Here is a 20,387-nt window from a genome sequence, read left to right as displayed (position 1 = left end):
TATATGCATGTTTCTGGGTTCATGCCTTCATGTATGCTGTACTTCAAATTCTTTACATTGCAGAGTACAAGGATACAAAACCCAACATTCCCATTCAGTGGGTTAAGATGACACCAAGAAACGTGAATTTCTTCAGGTTCCCATGGCGATACTGCTTAAAGCAGTGTAAGGCCCATATTTTGAGTGTTACTTATTTTTCCTACGGGTTTGAATTCTTCATCCTTGGAACTTGGGATTTCAAGAAGAGCTACCATGTGATTCAAGGAGGCAGTTGGTAATAAACACACAACTCTTACAAGTCCAGAAATGATCACTTTACTATACAAAAAGACTAAACATTTACAAAAGAAGATCAAAAGAAGTTGCATTATTAGGTCACCTTGGGAACGTTGCACAAGAGGGGGATGAACAAACAACATCAAACATCTCCGTACCATGTCAGTACCGTCCAGAGAAACCCAGTCAACCATTACACCAAAGGTCGAAGTTTTAGTACCTGAAAGTCAACCCTGCGCCCTCTTGGTTCATCATTTGCCTGAAAAATATAAAACCCTGGCATTTTTACAAACATGACGTTGTTGTCCGTGAACTTGATAGGAATCCAATGTTGTTATAGGGAGGGGAAAAAAGTATAAAAAGATGACATAGGTCAGCTGCCAGTCCATGTTAATATTAAATTTTTCTAAGATGCATTAAGTTAGACCAACCAGTCCAGGCAACACTGTTGAATTATTTTAGAGCTCTCCCTCGCAGGTGCTGCTAATCCAAGCAATCTTGCTAGGGCCTAATTTTATTGGACATATGTACAGGTCCTGGTACTATATATACACATCAAGGGACTGCTCCAGGCCGCACACCTCCGTGCTCCTGCCTGTGTTTCAGACAGGAAGTTTGCCCTGGGCTTCGGGTCACAGCTAGAAGCTTGGGCAGCCGTCTCCCTCTGAGAGTCCACCGCGTCCGGAAGTCAGGACTCAGCCCGTTGCTTTTCCCACGGGATGGGATGGAATGGAGGCTCCAGGCTGGTAGTGTCTGTGGCTGAGCATTTCAAATGCCAGCTACACTTTCGATTTCTGTGCTTCTACGAGACTGTAGGACCCCTTCATGTTGGCCTTTCTCACAAAGTAAACGATCATCCCAATGGCGGGGATGACTAAGGAGGACACACAGTACAGCACGAGGAGCCTGGGAGAAAAATAGTCCTTGCTACCTTCTCTTCCTGGAAAGTAACGAAATGCGAGCGGTTAACGTCTGGCACACAAAGAGATTGTCTAACTGTCATATTTCCGTATGTTCACAGTACATACAACGCGTTCTCTCAAGAGAAGAGAAGCAAAGCAGGGAGAAGGCCCCGTAGGGCCCCACATGCATATTCCCCTGAGTCGCCCAAACAGTGGCCACGGCCTTGGCGGGTCAGTGACAGCTGTCAGCTCCCACAGACTTGGAGGCAAACGGAGGCAGGCTCCCTCGTAGAATGGGAGGCAGGGCGCCTCTTCTTAGGGCTCACGTACGAGAGCAAGCCGTGGAGAGGCGTGTTTGCTTTGGGAAATGTAAATATGTACCAAAGAATGAGCACTCCGGTCACCACGAACTGAGGTGACTCACCGCTTAGCTGTGCAAGGGAACCCGTGTAACATCTGGAGTGTAATCATACAGTCACACACCACATGTAAGACAGGAAGCAAAAGAGTCCTTGCCCATGGCCTGTACAGACAGACATACGGAAAACTATGTCTCAGGTAGGGCATCTTAACATACATGCTACTCCTCTTCACCATGTATATCATCTCTTGATAAACTGAGGTTTGGGGATAGTATTGTACTTGAGCATAAATATCACTTCCTCAAAGAGTCAATCTCCGACCTACAGCTCCCCCAACCTAAATCAGGAGCCCCAATATGCTTTCATAACCCATTATACTTCCCCTTTCTGGCTCTTAGTATCACACCTTGTAATTAAACATTTTTTTGTGTGACTATCTATTAAATTTGGTTTCCTCCTGCAGATTGTAAGTTACTTATTTTCTTTATGGACCACCACTGAAGAGCAAGTACCAGGCTCACTGCTTGGAGTAGTTGGCAGCCAATATATAGTATATTTTATTGATCTTAGAGGAAGGAAGGGAGAGACAGACAGACAGACAGAAAGAAAGAGAGACAGAGAAACATCGATCGGCTGTCTCCCATACGCACCCCAGTCGAATCTGCAACCCTTTTTGGTGTACAGGATGATGCTCCAACTAACTGAGCCACCTGGCCAGGGCTGCATATTTTTCAGTAGTAATACATTTTTCCTCTCTGTATCCTGTCATTTTGTCATGTAGTTGCAAGTTGGGTACAGAAGGTAATAGCATACAAAAACTAAAATTAGTCCTCTCGCTCATCTACTAAAGTGATCTGACAGCTGCAAGCCTATTTCGCATCTTAGCCTTACAAGAACCTCTGCAGCAGACAGCCAGGCCCTGGCTGGAGACACCTCCACCGGGACCTCCCTCTGCACCGAGCCGTGTGACCTCACAGGGGTTACGTGTCTTTAGGTGGCATGTGTGCTGTCTAGTCCCAGAAGAATGAGTGATCTGACTAGAGGGTTCTGATCACTGGATGTCACCCAAGTAGAAAAGAATCACGAGGGTCAGGCTGGGCAGTCAGTTTTTCAAATTGTTAAGGTTTTTACCCTTCACCCTAAGCATAATGATAATCGCCTCGTTTTCCTACTTTCCCTTGCTAGAGCAGATCTAACTAGTCCAGTGGTTGGCAAACCGCGGCTCGCGAGCCACATGCGGCTCTTTGGCCCCTTGAGTGTGGCTCTTCCACAAAATACCACACACGTACAGTGCGTACACGTACAGTGCGATTGAAACTTCGTGGCCCATGCGCAGAAGTCGGTTTTCAGCTCTCAGAAGAAATGTCAACCGTTGTACTGTTGGTATTTGGCTCTGCTGACTAATGAGTTTGCCGACCACTGGACTAGTCTAAGTGGAAGAGTCAGGTGTTAGTGGAAGTCATTATCACATTGTGGTCAGGCATCGATGCCAGTGGCATGTTGGGCAGTGGTGTTCCTGCTCCTTTTGTTTCCTCTGAAATTTAATAAGCATTAGCTTTTGCCTTCAGTTTTCCCCCTCAGGCATCTGCAGTAAAACAGATTTGCTGCTGAGTCGCTTCCCAGAACAACACAGTTTCCAACACAGTTTCCTATTAGCTGTATAAACACTGGAAATCCTCAGGGCTCCCAACTATTTCTATCACTGGAATACATTCAAGCCAAAACAAAACAAAGTTCATTTTAAACCTCAGACAAATACAGGGGGAAAGTAGTTCAAAATACCCAGGGAAAATATCAGATTCTGTCTCCATTGATGTGTCATTATTTTAAACCATATGTTGCCTGGGGGCCTGAATTCCTGAGTGCCCAACATGCTGTCATTGTTAAGTAATAAGTGAACATGGCAAATACCTAAATTACTAACTTCGTAGAACAAGTAGAAAAGACAGAAATAGTGTTAGAAAGTGGAGAAGCTGTGATTTGTCTTTAAAGAGTATTGTTAACCAAATTACAAAAGTGTTAGGAGTCTGATTCCCTGGGGCTAGGCTTAACTGAAGGTGGCCTGCAGGCATGGAGGGTTGAAGGAAAGAGAAATACATGCATGTCAACCTACTCATAACTGGGATCTCAATCCGTCCAGAATCATCCCCAACCTCATTGGAATTTCTGATCACATACACCCCCGTGTCATCCTGAGTGACCCAGTACAGGGTGAATGTTCCATTCTTTGAACACATAGTCACTTCATTGACCAGACCAACTCTTTCAGGACAATCACTCAGGTGGATGAGTAAAGGTTTTACATGTAATTGTGACATTTTCCCCTTCTTTAACATTTCTAGATGGGTGTATTGATATTGTTGTGTTTTGAGGAGGTACTATGGAGACAGAAAACAGAACGTAAGGCCTGCAGTCTTGAGAGTTTGGGCCAGATGAGTAAAAGTTTACCTGTTATCTGACCTAGGTTCCCATTCCCTTTACATTGACAAGTGGTTGCTAACTCTGATGGCCAAGTGCCCGGGGCTCTTAGGAGAGTTGCATTTGTTTGCAATCCCATTCACTCCAAGTAGGGCTTCCAGTCCACAGCTGGGAGCTCATTGGCACACAAAGGAGTGGGAGGAGATGGAAGAGAAAAAGCTGGCCTATTGTGCTCACACCAGTAAGACCAACAAGTCTTCCTGTTGAGTGGTCATTGAGGGGTTAGCGCCCATGAAGTTTCTCTGCTGAGACCATTGTCCGTTCCCCACCCACCTCCATCAGAATAAAATAGAATGGACAAGGGGCTGGGATGTTTAAGGAGGCAATTCTATAGATAGAGATTCATAAAAGTGGTTCTGCATCAAGATGGCCACTCCTGATTGTTATGATTATTATCCTGAAAAGAGTTGATCCAGAAAATGGGCAGTTTTCAGAGAATCGAGTTCTCTTCTGTTAGGAAGGAATCGGATCTGGCTGGAACCCTCCTCTTCCCGAATGTCAGTCCTACTTTTTCCGTTTTCTCAGAACCCCCAGGGGAAGGTTTAGAAAATACGTTGAAACACTTAGGAGACACAAGACCTCAGAGACCAGTGCCGAGTTGTGAACTTTGAGAAAAGCAGATGGGAACTCTGCACTCACCAAGGATTCATGTCAACTTCCTGGCCCAACTCCATAGGTGGAGCAGCTGTGCATTATTATCTTAGGAAGCATTAAGAAAGGAACACTGTCAACATGGAGCTCCGTTTTGGCCAACTCATTCATCTCATCCTAGAAATTCTGTACCGTCCACCAAAATCAGACCTATCATTAACATTTCTCAAAAACAAGACTAAAACTCTAACCTTTCACATCAAGGGTGATACTTCTGGACTGCAGGCCACGCTCATTTTTAGATTCACATTCGTACACTCCCGCATCCTCTAACTGGGCCTTGTGGATGGTATATGCGCCTTCTATGGACTTGAGCACGGTGTCCCCTGACTCAGCTTTTTTCTTCAGGATTATCCAGGTTTTGGGAACATTCCCACACGTACAGGAGATAATGACAGTGTCTCCTTCCTTGACGCTCTCAGAAGGAGAAGCTGTAAGTTGCATGTCTTTTGGAGCGACTGTAAAGAGAATTTGAGAAGCAACTATGATTGGGTAAAATATAAACCAATTCCGCATTAATAATAGCATCAATAGCTTACTGATTGTATGTTTAGAGGGGTGAGTAAAGATATCAAGCATTGACTGGTTGGTGTAAATGGTCATGTTTTTAACAAGAGAAGGCATTTCTTATGCTTCTCGCCTGTCCCTTAACCCTTTACCCAGCCTAGCCAAAAGATAGGTGCTGTATAAACAGCTCTAGAATTCCAATGTGAAAAAGAACCCTTTTTTGGTGGCACTGCTGTGGGCTGGATCCTCTCAGATCAAGAAATTCAGCTGGGCAGAGGTGGCTTTCTTCCCATCCTTACCAACCACAACTACCATTTCCTAAGCGCCGGGCACTGGGCTAGGCACCTGACCTGCCGCATCTCCATGATGACATACCCATGGGAGGAGGTCCTCTAGCAGCATTTCGTAAGTGAGAGTCCCCTTAAGTTTATCTGTTTTTCTGACTTGATTTGAGATTCTGTCCTCAACCCAAGTGACACTACCATGACATCTATCCTAAGGGCTTTCTTTAAGGTTGTGCATCGCCCTTCCAAAGTTGTTCCCTTAAAATACGAATTACTACTGAGATGAGGTAACAAGAAAGTCACTAATACCTTAGTGGAAATACTACCAAGAAAATAACACCAAGGAGTCTGAGAGCCCCAGTGAAGAAAAGGGCCTTGGACCCCAAAAGGGAAAGTATGGAGAAAAACTCCAAATTGATCACTTTATGGTTTTTGCCTAAAATGACCTATAGCTTCAACCCATCAACTAGGAACTGTTTTGTCCTCAGTCTTGGATCTCCACCCGGGAGAGAGGCTCTGGATCTGATAGCTTAATCCACTCTGGTGTTTCCATGCCATCAAACTGAACGAAAGGAATGTGGTCACTGCTGTTCTTAATCTCGGCGTTTACCAAAGGTTTAAGGACCCTTTAGGCTTCTAAGCAAATGCTAGCAGGCACCTTGTGAGATTACCACTGAGAGTCCCATTCAGCCGGATGTGGTGGCTTTAATCATAAGTAATTTCCAAATACATACATATGTCTTCTTATTCTCATTTCAACACCATAATCATTGCCTCGTAAGTGTAACTGGGATTCCTGGCATGGTTCCTGGAGCTCACAGTCCACTTGAGGTTTGAAAGAGTTTTAGGACAAGAGACTTGGCATGGTTCACGAGAAAGTACTATTCCAGGCATTTTCTTTGCATAGGAAACATCGTGAGCTCTTCAAAACCCTCAACACATTTGTTTAGTAAAGATTTTGTTTTCAAAGAGGACTTTGGGTTCATCTTGTTTGGGAGTCTCTGTGCTTCCTAGACTTCCATGTCTATTTCCTGAACTGAGTTAGGGAATTTTCCATCATTGTCTTTTCAAATAAATTTTCAATTTCTTACTCTCTCTCGTCTCCTTCTGGCACCCCTCTGATGCAAACATTGATATGCTTGAAGTTATTCCAGAAGCCCCATATACTCTTTTTGTTTTCTTAGCAGTTACTTCTCTACAAGGGAGTTCCCATAAGGTTGTAAGTTGATTTCTCAATAGAAACTTTGCAGGCCAGAAGGGATTAGCACAAAATATTCAGAGTAATGAAAAAGCAAGGACCTAAATCAAGATTACTCTACCATGCAAAGCTATCGTTTAGAATTGAAAGACAGATAAAGAGCTTCCCAGACAGAAAAAAAAACACAACTAAAGGAGTTCATCTCCATCAAACCAGTATTAAAAGAAATGTTAAAGGGTCTTCTTTAAGAAGAAGAAGAAAATAAAAGATCAAAAATATGAATAATAAAACGGCAATAAATACCTGTCAATAATTACTTGAAATGCAATGGATTCAATGCTCTAATCAAAAGACATATGGTGGCTGAATGGATAACAAAACAATACCCTTACATATGCTGTCTACAAGAGACTCCCTTCAAATCAAAAGACACATACAGACTGAAAATAAAGGGATGGGAAAAGATATTTCATGAAAATGAAAACAAACAAATAAACCAAAAAGCTGGAGTAGCAACACTTATACTGGACAAAATAGAGTTTAAGATAAAGGCTATAACAAGAGACAAAGAAGGGCCCAGCATCTGGGTATTTATCCAAAGAAACCCCAAACACTACATGGAAAAAACATGCACATCCATATGTTTATTGCAGCATTATTTGCAACAGCCAAGATATGGAAGCAACCTAAGTATCTATCAATAGACAAATGGATAAAGAAGTGGTAGATGTATACAATGGACTATGACTGAGCCAAAAAAAAAGATTGAAATCTTATCATCTTCAACAACATGGATGGACATACAGGGGATTGTGCTGCGTGAAAGAAATCAGACAGAGAAAGACAAATGCCAGATGATTTCACTTATATGTGGAATCTAAAATAAATAAATAAATAAATAAATAAATAAATAAACTAACACAGAACAGAAACAGACTCATAGATCAGAGAACATTTTGATAGTTGCTATATGGGAGGATGTTTGGGGACTGGATGAAAATGGTGAAGGGATTTAGAAGTACAGATTGGTAGTTACAGAATAGTCATGGGATGTAAAGTACAGCATAGGGAATATCATCAATAATATTATAATAACTATATATGGTATCAGATGGATACTAGATTTATTGGTGTGATCACTTTGTAAGTTACATAAATATCTAATCACTGGGTTATACACTTGAAACTAATATAATATTGTGCATCAACTGTAATTTAGAAATAAAAATTTTAAAGAGGACTTGGTTCAAATCCATTAACACAACCAAAATAATACTAGCAATAACTCACTAATCACACTCTGCTCACCTTGGATAATTAATTCAACTTCATTTCTGCTTGTCCCAGCCAGGCTGCTCCCTTCACACACATAAATCCCAGAATCTTCCCTTCTTGTAGAAGTGAAGGTGAGCGTCGTATTCTCAGAAAGAAACTGTAGCTGCCCATTCTGCAGCTGCCTGCTCCACCGGAGTCTGGGCGCTGGGAGGCCGTCGCTGGAGCATGTCATCGTCACAGAACTGCCTTCCTCCAGGACGGAGGAGGGGCTCACCAGGATGCTTGTGTTCCTGGGGGCAACTGAAAAGGGCGGGACACTTGTTAGCTTGACCCCTCAAGCCCTGAGTTCCAAAGAGCTTCCATAATGTCGCAAAGCCAGGCTGTGCAAGCAGTGGGTTAGGACAGTTCATAACCCTTGATGACTTCACCAAAGGGGGTTTCCGTCCCCTTGTGCCCTAGCAGATGCAGGATCATAGACAGAAAAACATGGACACATCCTGGGTATTTCCCAATGCAGACAGGTCCTGTAGGAACTCTGCTACCCGAGAGGGGATGATCCATGACAGCGTACTGTATGTCGACATTTATGGAACGTTAAACGTGACTACAAATTATCCGACTCTCCCGTGAAAAGGTAGAGCCTATGTTTCTACCCGTTGAACCCACGCTGCCCTGTGGCTCCCTGTGACCCATATAACACGGAGCAAGTCACACTGTAGGACTCCAAGCCCAGGCCTTATCTCCCTCTCGCAACACCTCGCTCTGGTGACCAAACCCAGGCCGCCTTCCTTGCGGGTGAGAGCGCACGTGGAGAAAGGGAGGCCCAGGCATCCCAGGAAGGCCCCACTGACCCGCCAACTGACCGCGTGAGCGAGTTCATCTCAGGCCACGCTGAGCAGACGAGGCGCCCTGCCCGCCCTGCCAACGCCGCCGTCTCACAGAGTCACAGGCCCATGGGCGGTTGTTGTCTTCAGTGTTGGGGGTGTTGGTTAAAATAATCATTATTTGACATTTCTTTTTCACAGAGGTTCTAACTCTTAACCTCGTGTCCACTGACTGTTGCCTGGCAAAAGTGAGAAGAAACCCCTGTGAAGCCGTGGGCGCGCCACACTTACTGTGAACGGAGAGCGTCTGTGAACTCTGCCGCTGCGTGGCTTCCACGTCCAGCTCGTCCACGTGTAACTGAGCCAGACAGACAAGGGCCTCACCAGTGTCTTCGGTGGTGGGGACGAAGGTCACGTCCAGACTGCCGGTCTCTAGGGATTTCTTGTCCGCACCCATCAGGAAGTTTTTGTTCTTCACCACACGGCCCCCCTTCAGGAGCTGGATCTCCAGCCGCTCCAGTGGGTACACATCGGGCACCTTGCAGCTCACGGTGACCGGGCTGCCGCTCACCAACACGCCGCTCGTCTCAATCTCTGGGTCTCTGGGGAACGCTGCAAACACCAAGCAAACATGACGCTCGTGTGTGGCTGTGAACGGAAAACCAGAACTAATCTCTATTAATTCCAAGGTCTCCAGTGACAGCTTTAAAGCCCTTGGGAGAGAGTGACCACCACTGTGTAAATAACGACGTTAAGTAGAAATGTTTGCGATACTAAAATATATGTGACGCCGGAAACAAAAAGTAGTACATGAAGCAGTCCCGTAATAAACGTACTTACCGTATTTTCCGGCGTATAAGACGACTTTTTAACCCAGGAAAATATTCTATACACCCAGTCGTCTTATACGCCGGAAAATACGGTATTTCCCTCTTCTAGTGACGCAGCGCTGGTGAGAGCCATGACGGATTCTGCCCGAGACCCGCGCGTTCCCCCATCTTATTTAGTAACTCCGTGTTTTACGTGTGTGCCAAGATGTGCTGAGTATTGACTACGTGCTAGTCCCTTACTGAGTCTCCGTCCTTGAAACAGCCTGATAAAGTGGGCATTATTTAACGTACTTACAGCTACGAAAAGCTACAGAGCACTCATTTCGAAGCTAGGAAAACGGACACGTCTGATCGTGGCCAGGAGAGAGTCACCGGCGGCGGATCTGGGAAGTCCTGAGCTGAGACCAGACTCACATTTCCCTGAGCTCAGAGCTCAAACCGCACGGGCTCTCAGCATCGACGAAGCCCTCCCCTATGTCCCCCGTCCCCGCCCCCGCCCCGCACAGATCTCGGTTTGGACATCTGAATTTCCAATGGCCACGTGTAGGCAGCAAGTTGTACATCTTTCTCAGACAATACTTGTAGTTAAGAAAAAAAAAAAAACAACTGTAAGAGATTCCGGTTCTGAATAATATTTATATGAAATCTTATGCAAATCAATGAACACAAGACTAAAATAGTTGCCAAGAGCTAGAGCAACGCTAACATTTTCCTCTCCCGTAAGTAAAATGCTGTTACAGGGATACATCCTCAGCTGTTCCCAATTGCGGGGAGGCTCCGCCGTGGTTCTCATTTCTGCTGGAAACGAGCCTACGCCAGCGGATCCTGGGCGCTGGGTAGTACGATAACACAATCAGATTCGCCCGTCTTTTGAGAGACTCACATCCCTTTGCAGATAGACTCTAACTCCTTTCGAACAGATCCTGAGGGGGACACCGTCGGGGCGGGTTTTCTGGTGGAAATCTCTACAGTACGGCCCCTTGAATTCTGCTGAATTAGACAAGGCAGAGTGACCCTCCGAAAGCAATCACAAAGGTTGGTCACTCTGCATACGTTGTCCCTCACTGGTTAGAAACGGAGGGCCTCCAGCAATGTGGAATCCGTGGACATCTGGGGTTGTAAGGGCTCTTGTTCAGGTGACAAGCACAGTAAGAAAAAGCGCAGGGTGTGTATGTAGTTCGGTCACTGGCCCCTGACCTACTGCCCTGGACCGTGCCCTCTGCCCACCCACACTCCCTGCCCCCGTGCCTGGCTTTCCCCTGCTCCCCGCCGCCTCATTTCCCCATCCTGCCATCAGCTTTCCAAATGCATCTTCAAAACAGTAAGCTCGGCTCAGCTCCTGTCTAATGCTGAGTGGCCATCATGCCTCCGCAGTTATCCCAACGGGCACTGAGCCCCTCCCTGCTCACTCTCACCTCCAATGTCCCGCACACTCACACAGAGGGGACAGGAAGCAATGAGCACGTGGTGTGTTCCTGTGCCCGACTCCGACAAGGCACAGGACCGCCGATGCTGTGCATGTATGTAATGTGTGCTGAAGATTTAGGCCAGTGGTCAGCAAACTCATTAGTCAACAGAGCCAAATATCAACAGTACAACGATTGAAATTTCTTTTGAGAGCCAAATTTTTTAAACTTAAACTTCTTCTAATGCCACTTCTTCAAAATAGACTCACTCAGGCCGTGGTATTTTGTGGAAGAGCCCCACACTCAAGGGGCCAAAGAGCCACATGTGGCTCGAGAGCCACAGTTTGCCAACCATGGATTTAGGCCAAGTAAGTTGCCTCAGAAATTCTGGTTCTGAGAATCAGGAACCATTCCCAATGCTAACTTCCCTTCCTAAACACACGGGTCTCATTGCACATCACAGACTCATATTATGTTTCTTCCGACGGAACCGAAAGCAAAGCAGTAAACCGCGGTGGGAGGCACTCACAGTAGACGTCCACCTTGACTCCCTTCTCCAGTTTCTTGCGCCCGCAGGTCACGGTGCACAGGTACGAATGCTCGTTCTCCAACCCCACAGGGCTCAGCGTCAGCGTGGACCTGGGCCCCTCGCTGCGCACCTGCCCGCTCAGAGGGCTGTCCATCTGGGTTCTCCAGGAGAAAGACGGGGCCTCGCAGCCCGTGGCGCCGCATGTCAGCACGACCGCGCCGCCGAGCCAAGCAGCGACCTGGGGTCCAGGGCCGATCTCAACCGTGAACGGTTTTTCTGGGGGGAAAGGACAAGACAAAAGGAAGGTGAGTATTTTCTTCTTTCACCACATTCCAGTTTATGGTCTTTGTTGGGTGTTTTCTGTGTTTGTTTGTTTGTTTGTTTCTGATTTCCTTTAAGCTAACATCTGTGACAAAACAGTTACTCCTTCCCACCTTGGGACCAATGGGAACGAGACCACACCTTGTAAGATGAACCCACAGCAGTCCGCTGGCTCAGGCACTGAACAGAAAGAATGTGGATAAAAATTTGTCAAGAGAGGGGGGGGCATATGTCATAGCAATAATTCACTGTCTGCTCAAATGCAGGGCATCAAATCCCTGTGATGGCGGACAGCACTCAAGTCATTTAAGAGGTTCCAGTGCCTTCAGCGTTGTGTAAACCACTTTACGTATATTGTCTCACTTTATCCTCACAACCTCATGAACTGTTGCGCTAATTCTCCTCCTCTTCCTACTCCTCCTCACCCTCCTCCTCCTTCTTCTCTTCCCCCTGTTTCTCCTCCTCCTCCACCTTCTCCTTGAGGAAACTTAGGCTCAGGACTGCTAAATAACTTTATACAACTTGCAAGAGACAAAATTAAGGCTTGAAGCCAGGTGGGTCTGATTCAGGATCCCAGCTTTTCAGCCGCTTGAACAACTCAATCCAGTCACCCTCGTGTGGAGATAAAACAAGACCTAAGAAAAGCACTAAAGAAAGCCACAAAGCCACAAACAGGTCTTCCCGCGAGACAGGGCCCGCAGCGGACCAGTGCTCGGAGCGTCTGTCCCAAAGGTGCGAAGTTACGCGTTGGAAGTCACGCTGAGAGCAAAGTCACGGGCCAAGCATTGAAGTGGCTCAGGAGCCACCTCTAAACTTTGATGCAGAATAAAACACGGGGACTGGCAACTCAGATGGGAGGGCAAACCCCGCCCAGTCTCCAGCATCCAGGAAAGCCCTCTGGCTGCCAGTGTATCCCTGCCGGGCACACACCCTGCTCTCTGGGGAGAAAGGGAATTCGAAATCTCCACTTTGTTCCCCTGAAGAAACAGGAAGTGTGGGGCAACTCTGAAAGTGACAGGTGAGACTCCGCGGGAAACCGCTCACATGGTCCTGGTGACTAGTGGGCTGGGGATGGAAGAAAGAGACCCCAGCACACAATCACCCCAAATCCACCAGCCTGCGCGGGTTCTCTCCTGTGCGGGGAGCTGTTTCCCTCAGTGTGGCTGGCCTGGTGGTGACACTGTAGTCGCTTCCCAAGAAGGCTTTCCTCACATCACCTCAGGAGACGGACGGCTCTGAGGTCCTGAAAGCGGCAGCTCGTTCAGAGCAAGGCCCAGCGTTTCCGGGTTCCTGGCCCTCTGGTGTGGGAAGGGGAAACTTTACAACAGAGCCACTTTCTGCCTGTGGCCAAGTCTCAGATCACTTCCTTTTTTTTTTTACAGTGGCCGCTCTGTTCCCACGTGAGTCTGTGGCTCCTGTGGGAGCACCTGGAAGGTCACGAAGGCCCTTTGAAAGTTCAGTCCCCTCTTTACCGCTGAGGCTGTCCGTATCCTGTGATGCAGAACACCCCTTCCTCGCCCAGCCGTGTCTCCCTCTCCCTGAAATGGGGCGCAGCTTAGGATGGCTGGAGCCTTCTAGGACAGGGGACCAGCGTCCATGCTTTTTTCAGGGGGTACCTTTCCTGGGCTCCTGAGAATGCCAGTCAAATACCCAACTGAGTGCATCTACCGATGGCAAGGTTGAAGTCTCCCTTTTTAACCGTCCAAGTTTAGCCTCATGTTTTCACATATGAAAAATGGGAGCTGCCCACGTGTACAATGTGTTCATCCTGCCATTATGGAGCACCTAGCACGTGGCAGGCACTGCATCTTACAGGTGTGAGGAAGGTGACTATGTACCTGAGCTGGAGCACGCGGCCATGAGATGGGGCGCCAGTAAGATCTGAGGGAGCCATCGGGCATCGAAGCTGCCTCGCCGCGGCTCAGAGCCCAGTGGCAGCATCTTCCTCTTCCTTTTGCACCCCTCACTTACCCTGAACAAGTAATTCCACCTCTTTTCTGTCTTCGCCAACCAGGTTCACTCCTGCGCACACGTAAATCCCGGAATCCTCCATCCGCATGGCAATTAGAGTGAGGGTTGCATTTCCAGAAAGGGGCTGCAGGTTCCCGTTATCTAACTTCTTGCTCCAGAAAATCTGCGGCGCTGGCAGGCCCTGGCTGGCACAGGTCATTGTCACAGAGCCGCCCTCGAGCAGCCTGGTGGAGGGGCTCACAGACACTGTGGTGTCCCTGGGGGAGACTGGAAAGACAGGGCACGATGTCGGCAACTGCTGAGCCCCCCTCGACCCAACGGGAGTGACGTATTCCTCCCACAGGCCGTGTCTCTGTGCGCCCACAACTTCGACCAACGTACTGTGTCAGACCAGCACAGAAAACTTAGTCCATCCAGTTTCTGACCAGTTTGACTGGGCTAATGTTTTTGTTATGGTTGGTGTTTTCAATTGGCTATAGATACTCAGAAATCAAGAAAGACTCTTAATGTGGTTCAAATACTTAATTATAGCTCTCTTTTCCGAGTTCTGCATTCTCTAGGGAAAATATCCCCTATCTCGACTATTCAGAATTTTGATAGAAGTCTCTCCCTCTCATTCTCTTCCAAGCATGCTCAGGGGGGCAATGCTCCTTTCAGAGTGCTGTCCAGAGCAGAACGCAGTGTTCTAGTCTGGAACGGGGTGCAGTAGGGCCACTCCTACACAACCCGGGACGATGAGGCGGCCTCAGAACCCGCAGCTTCCGGGAGTGTGGAGGCAACCAGGGCGCCTCCCCCCCCCCCCCCCCCATGCACATGTACCCACAGAATCAGTGCTCGCCTTGTAAGATCTCTGTACCTGATAGTTCAGGGCACAGAGTAAGAATTTACAACATGATAAAAAATGATACCATTTGAGCCCATTTCCCACTCCCCAGTGTATAGTATTATTACTTCCCTTCGATAGGCTGGGAAATAGAGAAATTAAGTGACCCAAGTTCACAAGTCTTATTAACCCACATCCAGCACTCTTTTCATCGAAACGCACTGTTGACAAATATTACGTTCTCCCTGAACAAAAATGGACTAAAACAAGTTTCTGCCTGACGTCAGCCGCTAAGCGGACTGCCGTATCCCGCCAAGATGAAACTCCCACCAAGGCCGACCGGCCCCACGGCCCTTACCGTAGACCTGCAGTTCTTTCGTGGTCTCCCTTTTCCGGAGCTCTTCAGCGACTTCATTGATGTGCAACGTGGCTCGGCACACCAGAGCCTTCCCCATGTCCTCCCTGGTAGGAGTGAAGGTCACCTCCAAGCTCATGTTTTCCAGGGACTTGCTCTCCATCGGCTCCAGAAATTCTTGGTTTTTCAGGACACGGTTGTCCTTCAGCAAATCAATCTCCAGCCTGTCGAACGGGTAGACATCAGGGACCAGGCACGTGGCTGTGACCGGCTGTCCCACCTGCAGGGGGCCACGCAGGTGAATCTCCGGGTCCTTGGGGAAAGCTGCAAAGATCAAATGAACACGGGTGAGTGGGCTCCGGGCTCGTGTGTGGCAGGTCCCGTAGGGGCTTAATGCAATGCAAACCGAGTCTACAGTTTCTGTTACGACAGTCTCGATTCTTTGTTTAAGTCGCCTTTCACGATTCGGATCAGTTCACGAATCAGAGTCAGTCACCTTCAAGCCAATTCTTCAGCTCTGCTCCTGTATGTCTAAGGTTTACATGTTATTGAGTAAAAGAAGGGAGAAGAAATGAATGTTCATTAAGGACTTACATGTGCCCATCGCAGCGCCATTCATTTGGCACGAGTGATTTTATTCTATTCTCACAGAAACCCCAAGAGATGGAGACCACACTTCACACATGTGAAAACACAGACCTGGTGTATTTGCATAACTGGCCCCAAGTCACCCGCTAGTCAGTGTGAAGTCTGGGATTTAAGCTCAGGATTTCTATTATTCTGCACTGTCTCTGCGGGTTTATATTTCGTTATATCACATTCTCTTATTTTAGCCGGGACAGATATATTCCCCTTTGACAGGTAAGGACCCGGAGGCTCAACATGCCATTGCAGAGAAGAGCGGGTGGGCGAGATGTGCTAAGAAGGGGAGGGAGCCACGTTACGTGACTGGCTTCTGAAAGGGCGCCTCCGGCAGGAACTGATCCGCCAGGAAGGGACGCCTGTGCGATCTGTAAAGTCCGGAAGGCAGGGCTGCCTCCCGAAATGCCAGCTCGGTGCCCACCCAGCCCTGCAGGGCGCCTCTCAGGGCCCGGGGCACGCACCGCTGGGCTCAGCCTCGGCCTCCTTGCACAGGCCTCCTTCTCAGACCCTCAGGATGCTGACGAGGGCGTGGCTGGGTGCGAGGCTCTGCGGTAATAACCCAAAGGTCTCAGCCCTGAAGGCTCACAACCGGGTGTGTTCCACATAATGCGAGACAGACACAGGGAAGAAAAACTCCAGGCAAGATCAGGGGGCCAGAAGGTCTTCCCTTCTCTTCTTTAAATCTTCGGCGATTTAGGACGAGAGAGCAGAGGCAAAGGGGCTGGAAGTCTCGGATGTGAAAGAAACGCAGCCCTTTTCATTTACCCCCCCCCCCCCAACAATCCCTGTCCCTCCGGTTCTGGAAGGACCCTGCCTGCGGCCCACACAGTTCGCTGCCCGGTAATCCAAGCACTTGCTCCTTTCCCTCTGTTTACAGAAGGGGCCCTTGTGGCGCTCAGGAAGCTGCACACACAGCGAGGATGCCTGCACGACCCGCACAATGGCAAGCAGCCCGCCAGGCAGTGTCCTGGGAAGAATTAGCAGCACATGGGCCGGGGAGGAATCGGCTCGGGTTTCTGGGCAGAGCTGAGCTCCGCGACACCAGAAGGAAGCGATAGAATCATAAAGCAGTCACACGAGGTAGGTCTCCGTGAGGCGCTGCAAAGCACTGCCGGCTTGTGGGTTTTGTTTCTGAAAGAGGGGCCCTCGGTCACCAAGGCCAGTGATTGATTTCAGGCTGGTTGTGCTCTCCCCCCGCTCACTGTACTTGCCGGACTGAGAGCAGACGGGGATGTATTCCGGTGGAATGCTAAGCGAGGGGCATCCATTCACATTCACCAGGCAAATCTAATTCATTATGCAAATACCCTGGGGCTTGAGCAGCTGAGCATCCAGGATTCATGGCACCAAAGACAGCAAGAACGAACTCAAACTGATCCACACCAGAAAAATCCAGTGAGCGGCGTGGGTGCAGATATTCTTCTTATGTCCCGGGGGGGGGGGAGCTTTTGGACAGGAGCTGTATGTTACTAACTCATACAGCTCCCCCTTACACCCATGCTGAGCGCCCCATTGCACAAGACTGAAGAAATGGGGACTCCCTGAAGGATGGCATTCATGGATCATGTAGACGCATGGAAGGGTCTGATCCAAGAGAGAGCTTTGTGCAGTAAGAGCTTTAGAGAGCTTCTCTGCGTGGCTCAGAGCAGCGAAGCCCAGAGCAGCGAGGTCTTCCCGGCCACCAGGTCTGCGCAGAGTGGCAAGTGGAAGCCAAGGCTTGGGCTCCCGGGCTCGTGCTCAGCTCAGCTGTCTCTCCCTCTCTGGGTGCAAGAATCTAGTCCTCTGGCCACGGATCTAGACGTGGACGATGTTTTTCTTTTCCAACGACCCCCGTTAGACACTTCATTTAACGCAAACCCGAGAGACCATAGGAGACGCAAGTACTCACAGTAGACGTGCACCTCGATGTTCCTCTCCGCCTTCCTGTCCCCGCACGTGGCGGTGCACAGGTAGGAGTGCTCGTTCTCGAAGCTCACGGGGTCCATGGTGAGCGTGGACGTGGAGCCGGCGCTCTGCACCCTCCCGCTCAGAGGGCTGTCGATCTGGGTTCTCCAGGAGAAAGCCGGGGCCTCGCAGCCCGTGGCGCTGCACGTCAGCGAGACCGAGGCGCCGATCGGAGCCATGACGGGGGATTCGGGCGAGCTCTCGATCCTAAAGGCTTGAGCTGTGACGGCAAGAGGAAGGCAAACTCTCACGGGATCGTCTAGCACTCCACTCGCCTCTGCCCCGGCACAATGTGCAGCGTGCTCTGGCCGCGCTCTCCCACACTGCCCCCGCCCCCCCCCGACTGCACGGCCCCCCAAAGGCACAGGATCGCTGCCAAGGAAGGTGTTGGAATGATCTCCGTTCAGCGACTCTGACCCTGAAGCCCATCTGTCAGCCTTGTGTTGTTTGCGAAGCTTGATCTCATTATCAAGCACAGGAAACCGGAGAGATAGCCCTTCCCAGGGACAGAGCCACGGACTCGGTTGACATCGGGGAAAAGCATCCAAAGCAACATCCATTTGCAGCTCCGACTGTGGCACATGACACCACATAGCAGTGCTCACAGCACGTCGCAAGTCAGGTTACCTTCTGTTCCCCCCTCCCGTCCCCCCCCCCCCCCCCCCGTTTTAAGAATCCCAGTGCTTTTCCTCGCCCCCCAGCAAAACCAGCCGAAGCTCCAGTCAGGGTGAACTCAGAACCCGAGCGGAACTTACCCGCAGCAAACACCATCCAAAGTAGAGTCAAGGCCCCAGAGATCCCCTCCATCTTCCCAGGCGGACGCTGCTGCCCGAGGAGAACGCAGCGGCTCCCAGACCGGCCTCTGCCCCGCGAGCGAACGTGCCCGGGAAGCCGGTCAGCTCCGCTCTGTCCCGCGGCAGTGGGCGCAGTGGGGAGGGACATAGAAAGTCTGCTCTTTATAAAGGGTCTCCTCGCAGAGGCGGAGGGAAATCCCTTCAAGGGGAAACCCGGAGCAGAGCCAGAAAAAAAAGTTTCCCTGACAGCCGGCCAAGGCCAGGGTTAACCCCTTCAGCGGCCGTCGCTGCCGAAACCGCTCCCTCTGCCCCAGAGAGGACCCTGCCCCCGGCCCGGCTGCACAGTCAGGCTTCTCCGGAGGCTCCCGCCAAAGGCCGCCTTTGCCACACACACCGGGCCCTGCTCACGGACCGGACCGGGCAGGGGCTGGGAGTGCAGGCGGGAGCAGCGGGGAGACTAGGAAATCGCACTCCGGTTTGGGGAGCAGCTGAAGCGCCACCCGTGCTGTGAACGGATCTTTCTCCATGAAGAAGAGATTTGTGATTCTAAAACAGAGGCTGAAGTTCCTCTTACAAGAAAAAGTGCTGTCTTTGTGATGAGTTCAGTTTTTTTAAAGGGAGACGGCACCACTTCTTGGCCTTTTTTTTTTTTAATTTATAGAAATAGGGGGGTTATTTTTTTTTGTTCTGTTTTTGTTTTTTTAGCACAGACATAACTTTCTGAAATGGTGTTCTTGAGTGGAAAGTGAAGGAATGCCACCAAAACAAGATAAACCTTGTTTTCTCTCTTATTTCAGGAAAGTGACGGGCCCTTTGCTTCCGTTGCTGGGTAACTGGGAATCTTTTGCAAACTCAAGTGCAAACGTGTGGAATTCACCTGAAGTGGTGGGTCTCGGGGACCGTGAGGTTTTAGCACAAACGCAGCTAAAACATGACAAATAATTAGTTTTTGTCGTATGGGGGGTGATGATAACCATTTTTATGCTCTTCCTCCTCCCCCTCCACCCCCACCAGTGCAGTGACGTGTTTAGCCGTGTGAAATGGCTGTTCCTGCCTTGCATTCACATAGCTCGTCTTTGCAAAATGCTTGTCCATCAGAAAGAAACCGGAACAGCCACTTCCTCGTGCTATACACGTGCAGGTCTGCCTTCCCCATTGGACCATCAGTTCCTTTTACGGCTGGGACCAGTTCTGGTTCATCGTCGTCTCTACCTCTGGCTTCCCCATAGTTGATGCATGGTTTTGCAGTTAGCAGACACACACACACACACACACACACACAAAGAGTGCAATAATAAATTAAAATTTGGAAAAGAAACTTACAAAGCTGGCAATACTGTGTACATACTGCACGAGGAAAATGTTGGATTCTGTGAGAATATCCTGAAGCTCACGAATTCACAGGGGTGTATACAATAAGCAGCATTGTGTTATGTGACAAAGGCTGTCACTGGGGTGTGGAGGCTGCGCCTGTCTCTCTCCCCGTAGCTGGAGAGGTTTCCAGACCTCCTCTTGGTTTCTGAGGAGGCACCTCGGAAGGACAGGGAGAGAAAAAGAAGTAGCAGAGAAGCTGCTGTAGGGCTGGGGTAGCCTGTAAGTATGACTCCACCTTCCACGAATCTCAGGGTCAGAAAGGTGGCTTCCTGCAGAGTTAGCTGGTAACCAGGAAACCAGAGGTCCTTCATGATGCTGGGAGATGATCAGAACCATCTGTGTTGATTGTTCAACTTCAGGAGAGACGTAAAGGGGAGTTTGAATGCATTTCTGGGAGGTGCAAAGACAGGTGACCCGTAGGATCCCAAGTGGCAAGGACCAAGTCCTGGTACATAACTTCACTTCTAAATTTGGATATGATTCCAAGTTTGGAACATTGGAGCAATGCCTAACCTATTGAATTAGTTCATAGCAGTTTCAGCAAAATCCTTGGTAAAGTCCCTCATTAGATCTTTGCGTTGGATGCCCCTTGAGGTTCTACCCGCTTCTCCCAGGTCGCATGGCTTGCACTCCTGCCTGTG

General features: G+C 49.0%; 1 protein-coding gene across 1 annotated transcript; it reads right to left on the bottom strand.

Annotated features, from left to right (window-relative positions):
- Positions 1–292: 292 nt before the first annotated feature.
- VCAM1 (vascular cell adhesion molecule 1) lies at positions 293–18,863 on the bottom strand. Its single transcript, XM_079761394.1, has 9 exons — positions 18,334–18,863; positions 17,523–17,798; positions 14,996–15,316; positions 13,815–14,081; positions 11,523–11,798; positions 9,049–9,369; positions 7,967–8,233; positions 4,861–5,127; positions 293–1,216 (listed from the first exon to the last, which is right to left on the bottom strand). The coding sequence occupies exons 1-9, from the start codon at positions 18,518–18,520 to the stop codon at positions 1,056–1,058; spliced, it is 2,343 nt and encodes a 780-aa protein (XP_079617520.1). The 5' UTR covers positions 18,521–18,863; the 3' UTR covers positions 293–1,055.
- Between the last annotated feature and the right edge of the window lie 1,524 nt (positions 18,864–20,387).

The sequence above is a fragment of the Cnephaeus nilssonii genome (assembly GCF_951640355.1).
Source record: "Cnephaeus nilssonii genome assembly, chromosome: 21".
In the NCBI taxonomy this organism is placed as follows: Eukaryota; Metazoa; Chordata; class Mammalia; order Chiroptera; family Vespertilionidae; genus Cnephaeus; species Cnephaeus nilssonii.
The sequence above is the reverse complement of the archived record's forward strand: the minus strand, read 5'-3'. Positions and strand labels throughout refer to the sequence as shown.

Excerpts from the sequence above, each read along its gene's own strand:
- VCAM1 (XM_079761394.1), bottom strand. The coding sequence starts at position 18,520 with ATGTCCCTCCCCACTGCGCCCACTGCCGCGGGACAGAGCGGAGCTGAC. Across the intron at positions 17,799-18,333 it reads TTGGATGGTGTTTGCTGCGG|CTCAAGCCTTTAGGATCGAG; the intron begins GTAAGTTCCGCT and ends TTGCCGTCACAG. Across the intron at positions 15,317-17,522 it reads CATCGAGGTGCACGTCTACT|CTTTCCCCAAGGACCCGGAG; the intron begins GTGAGTACTTGC and ends TGATCTTTGCAG.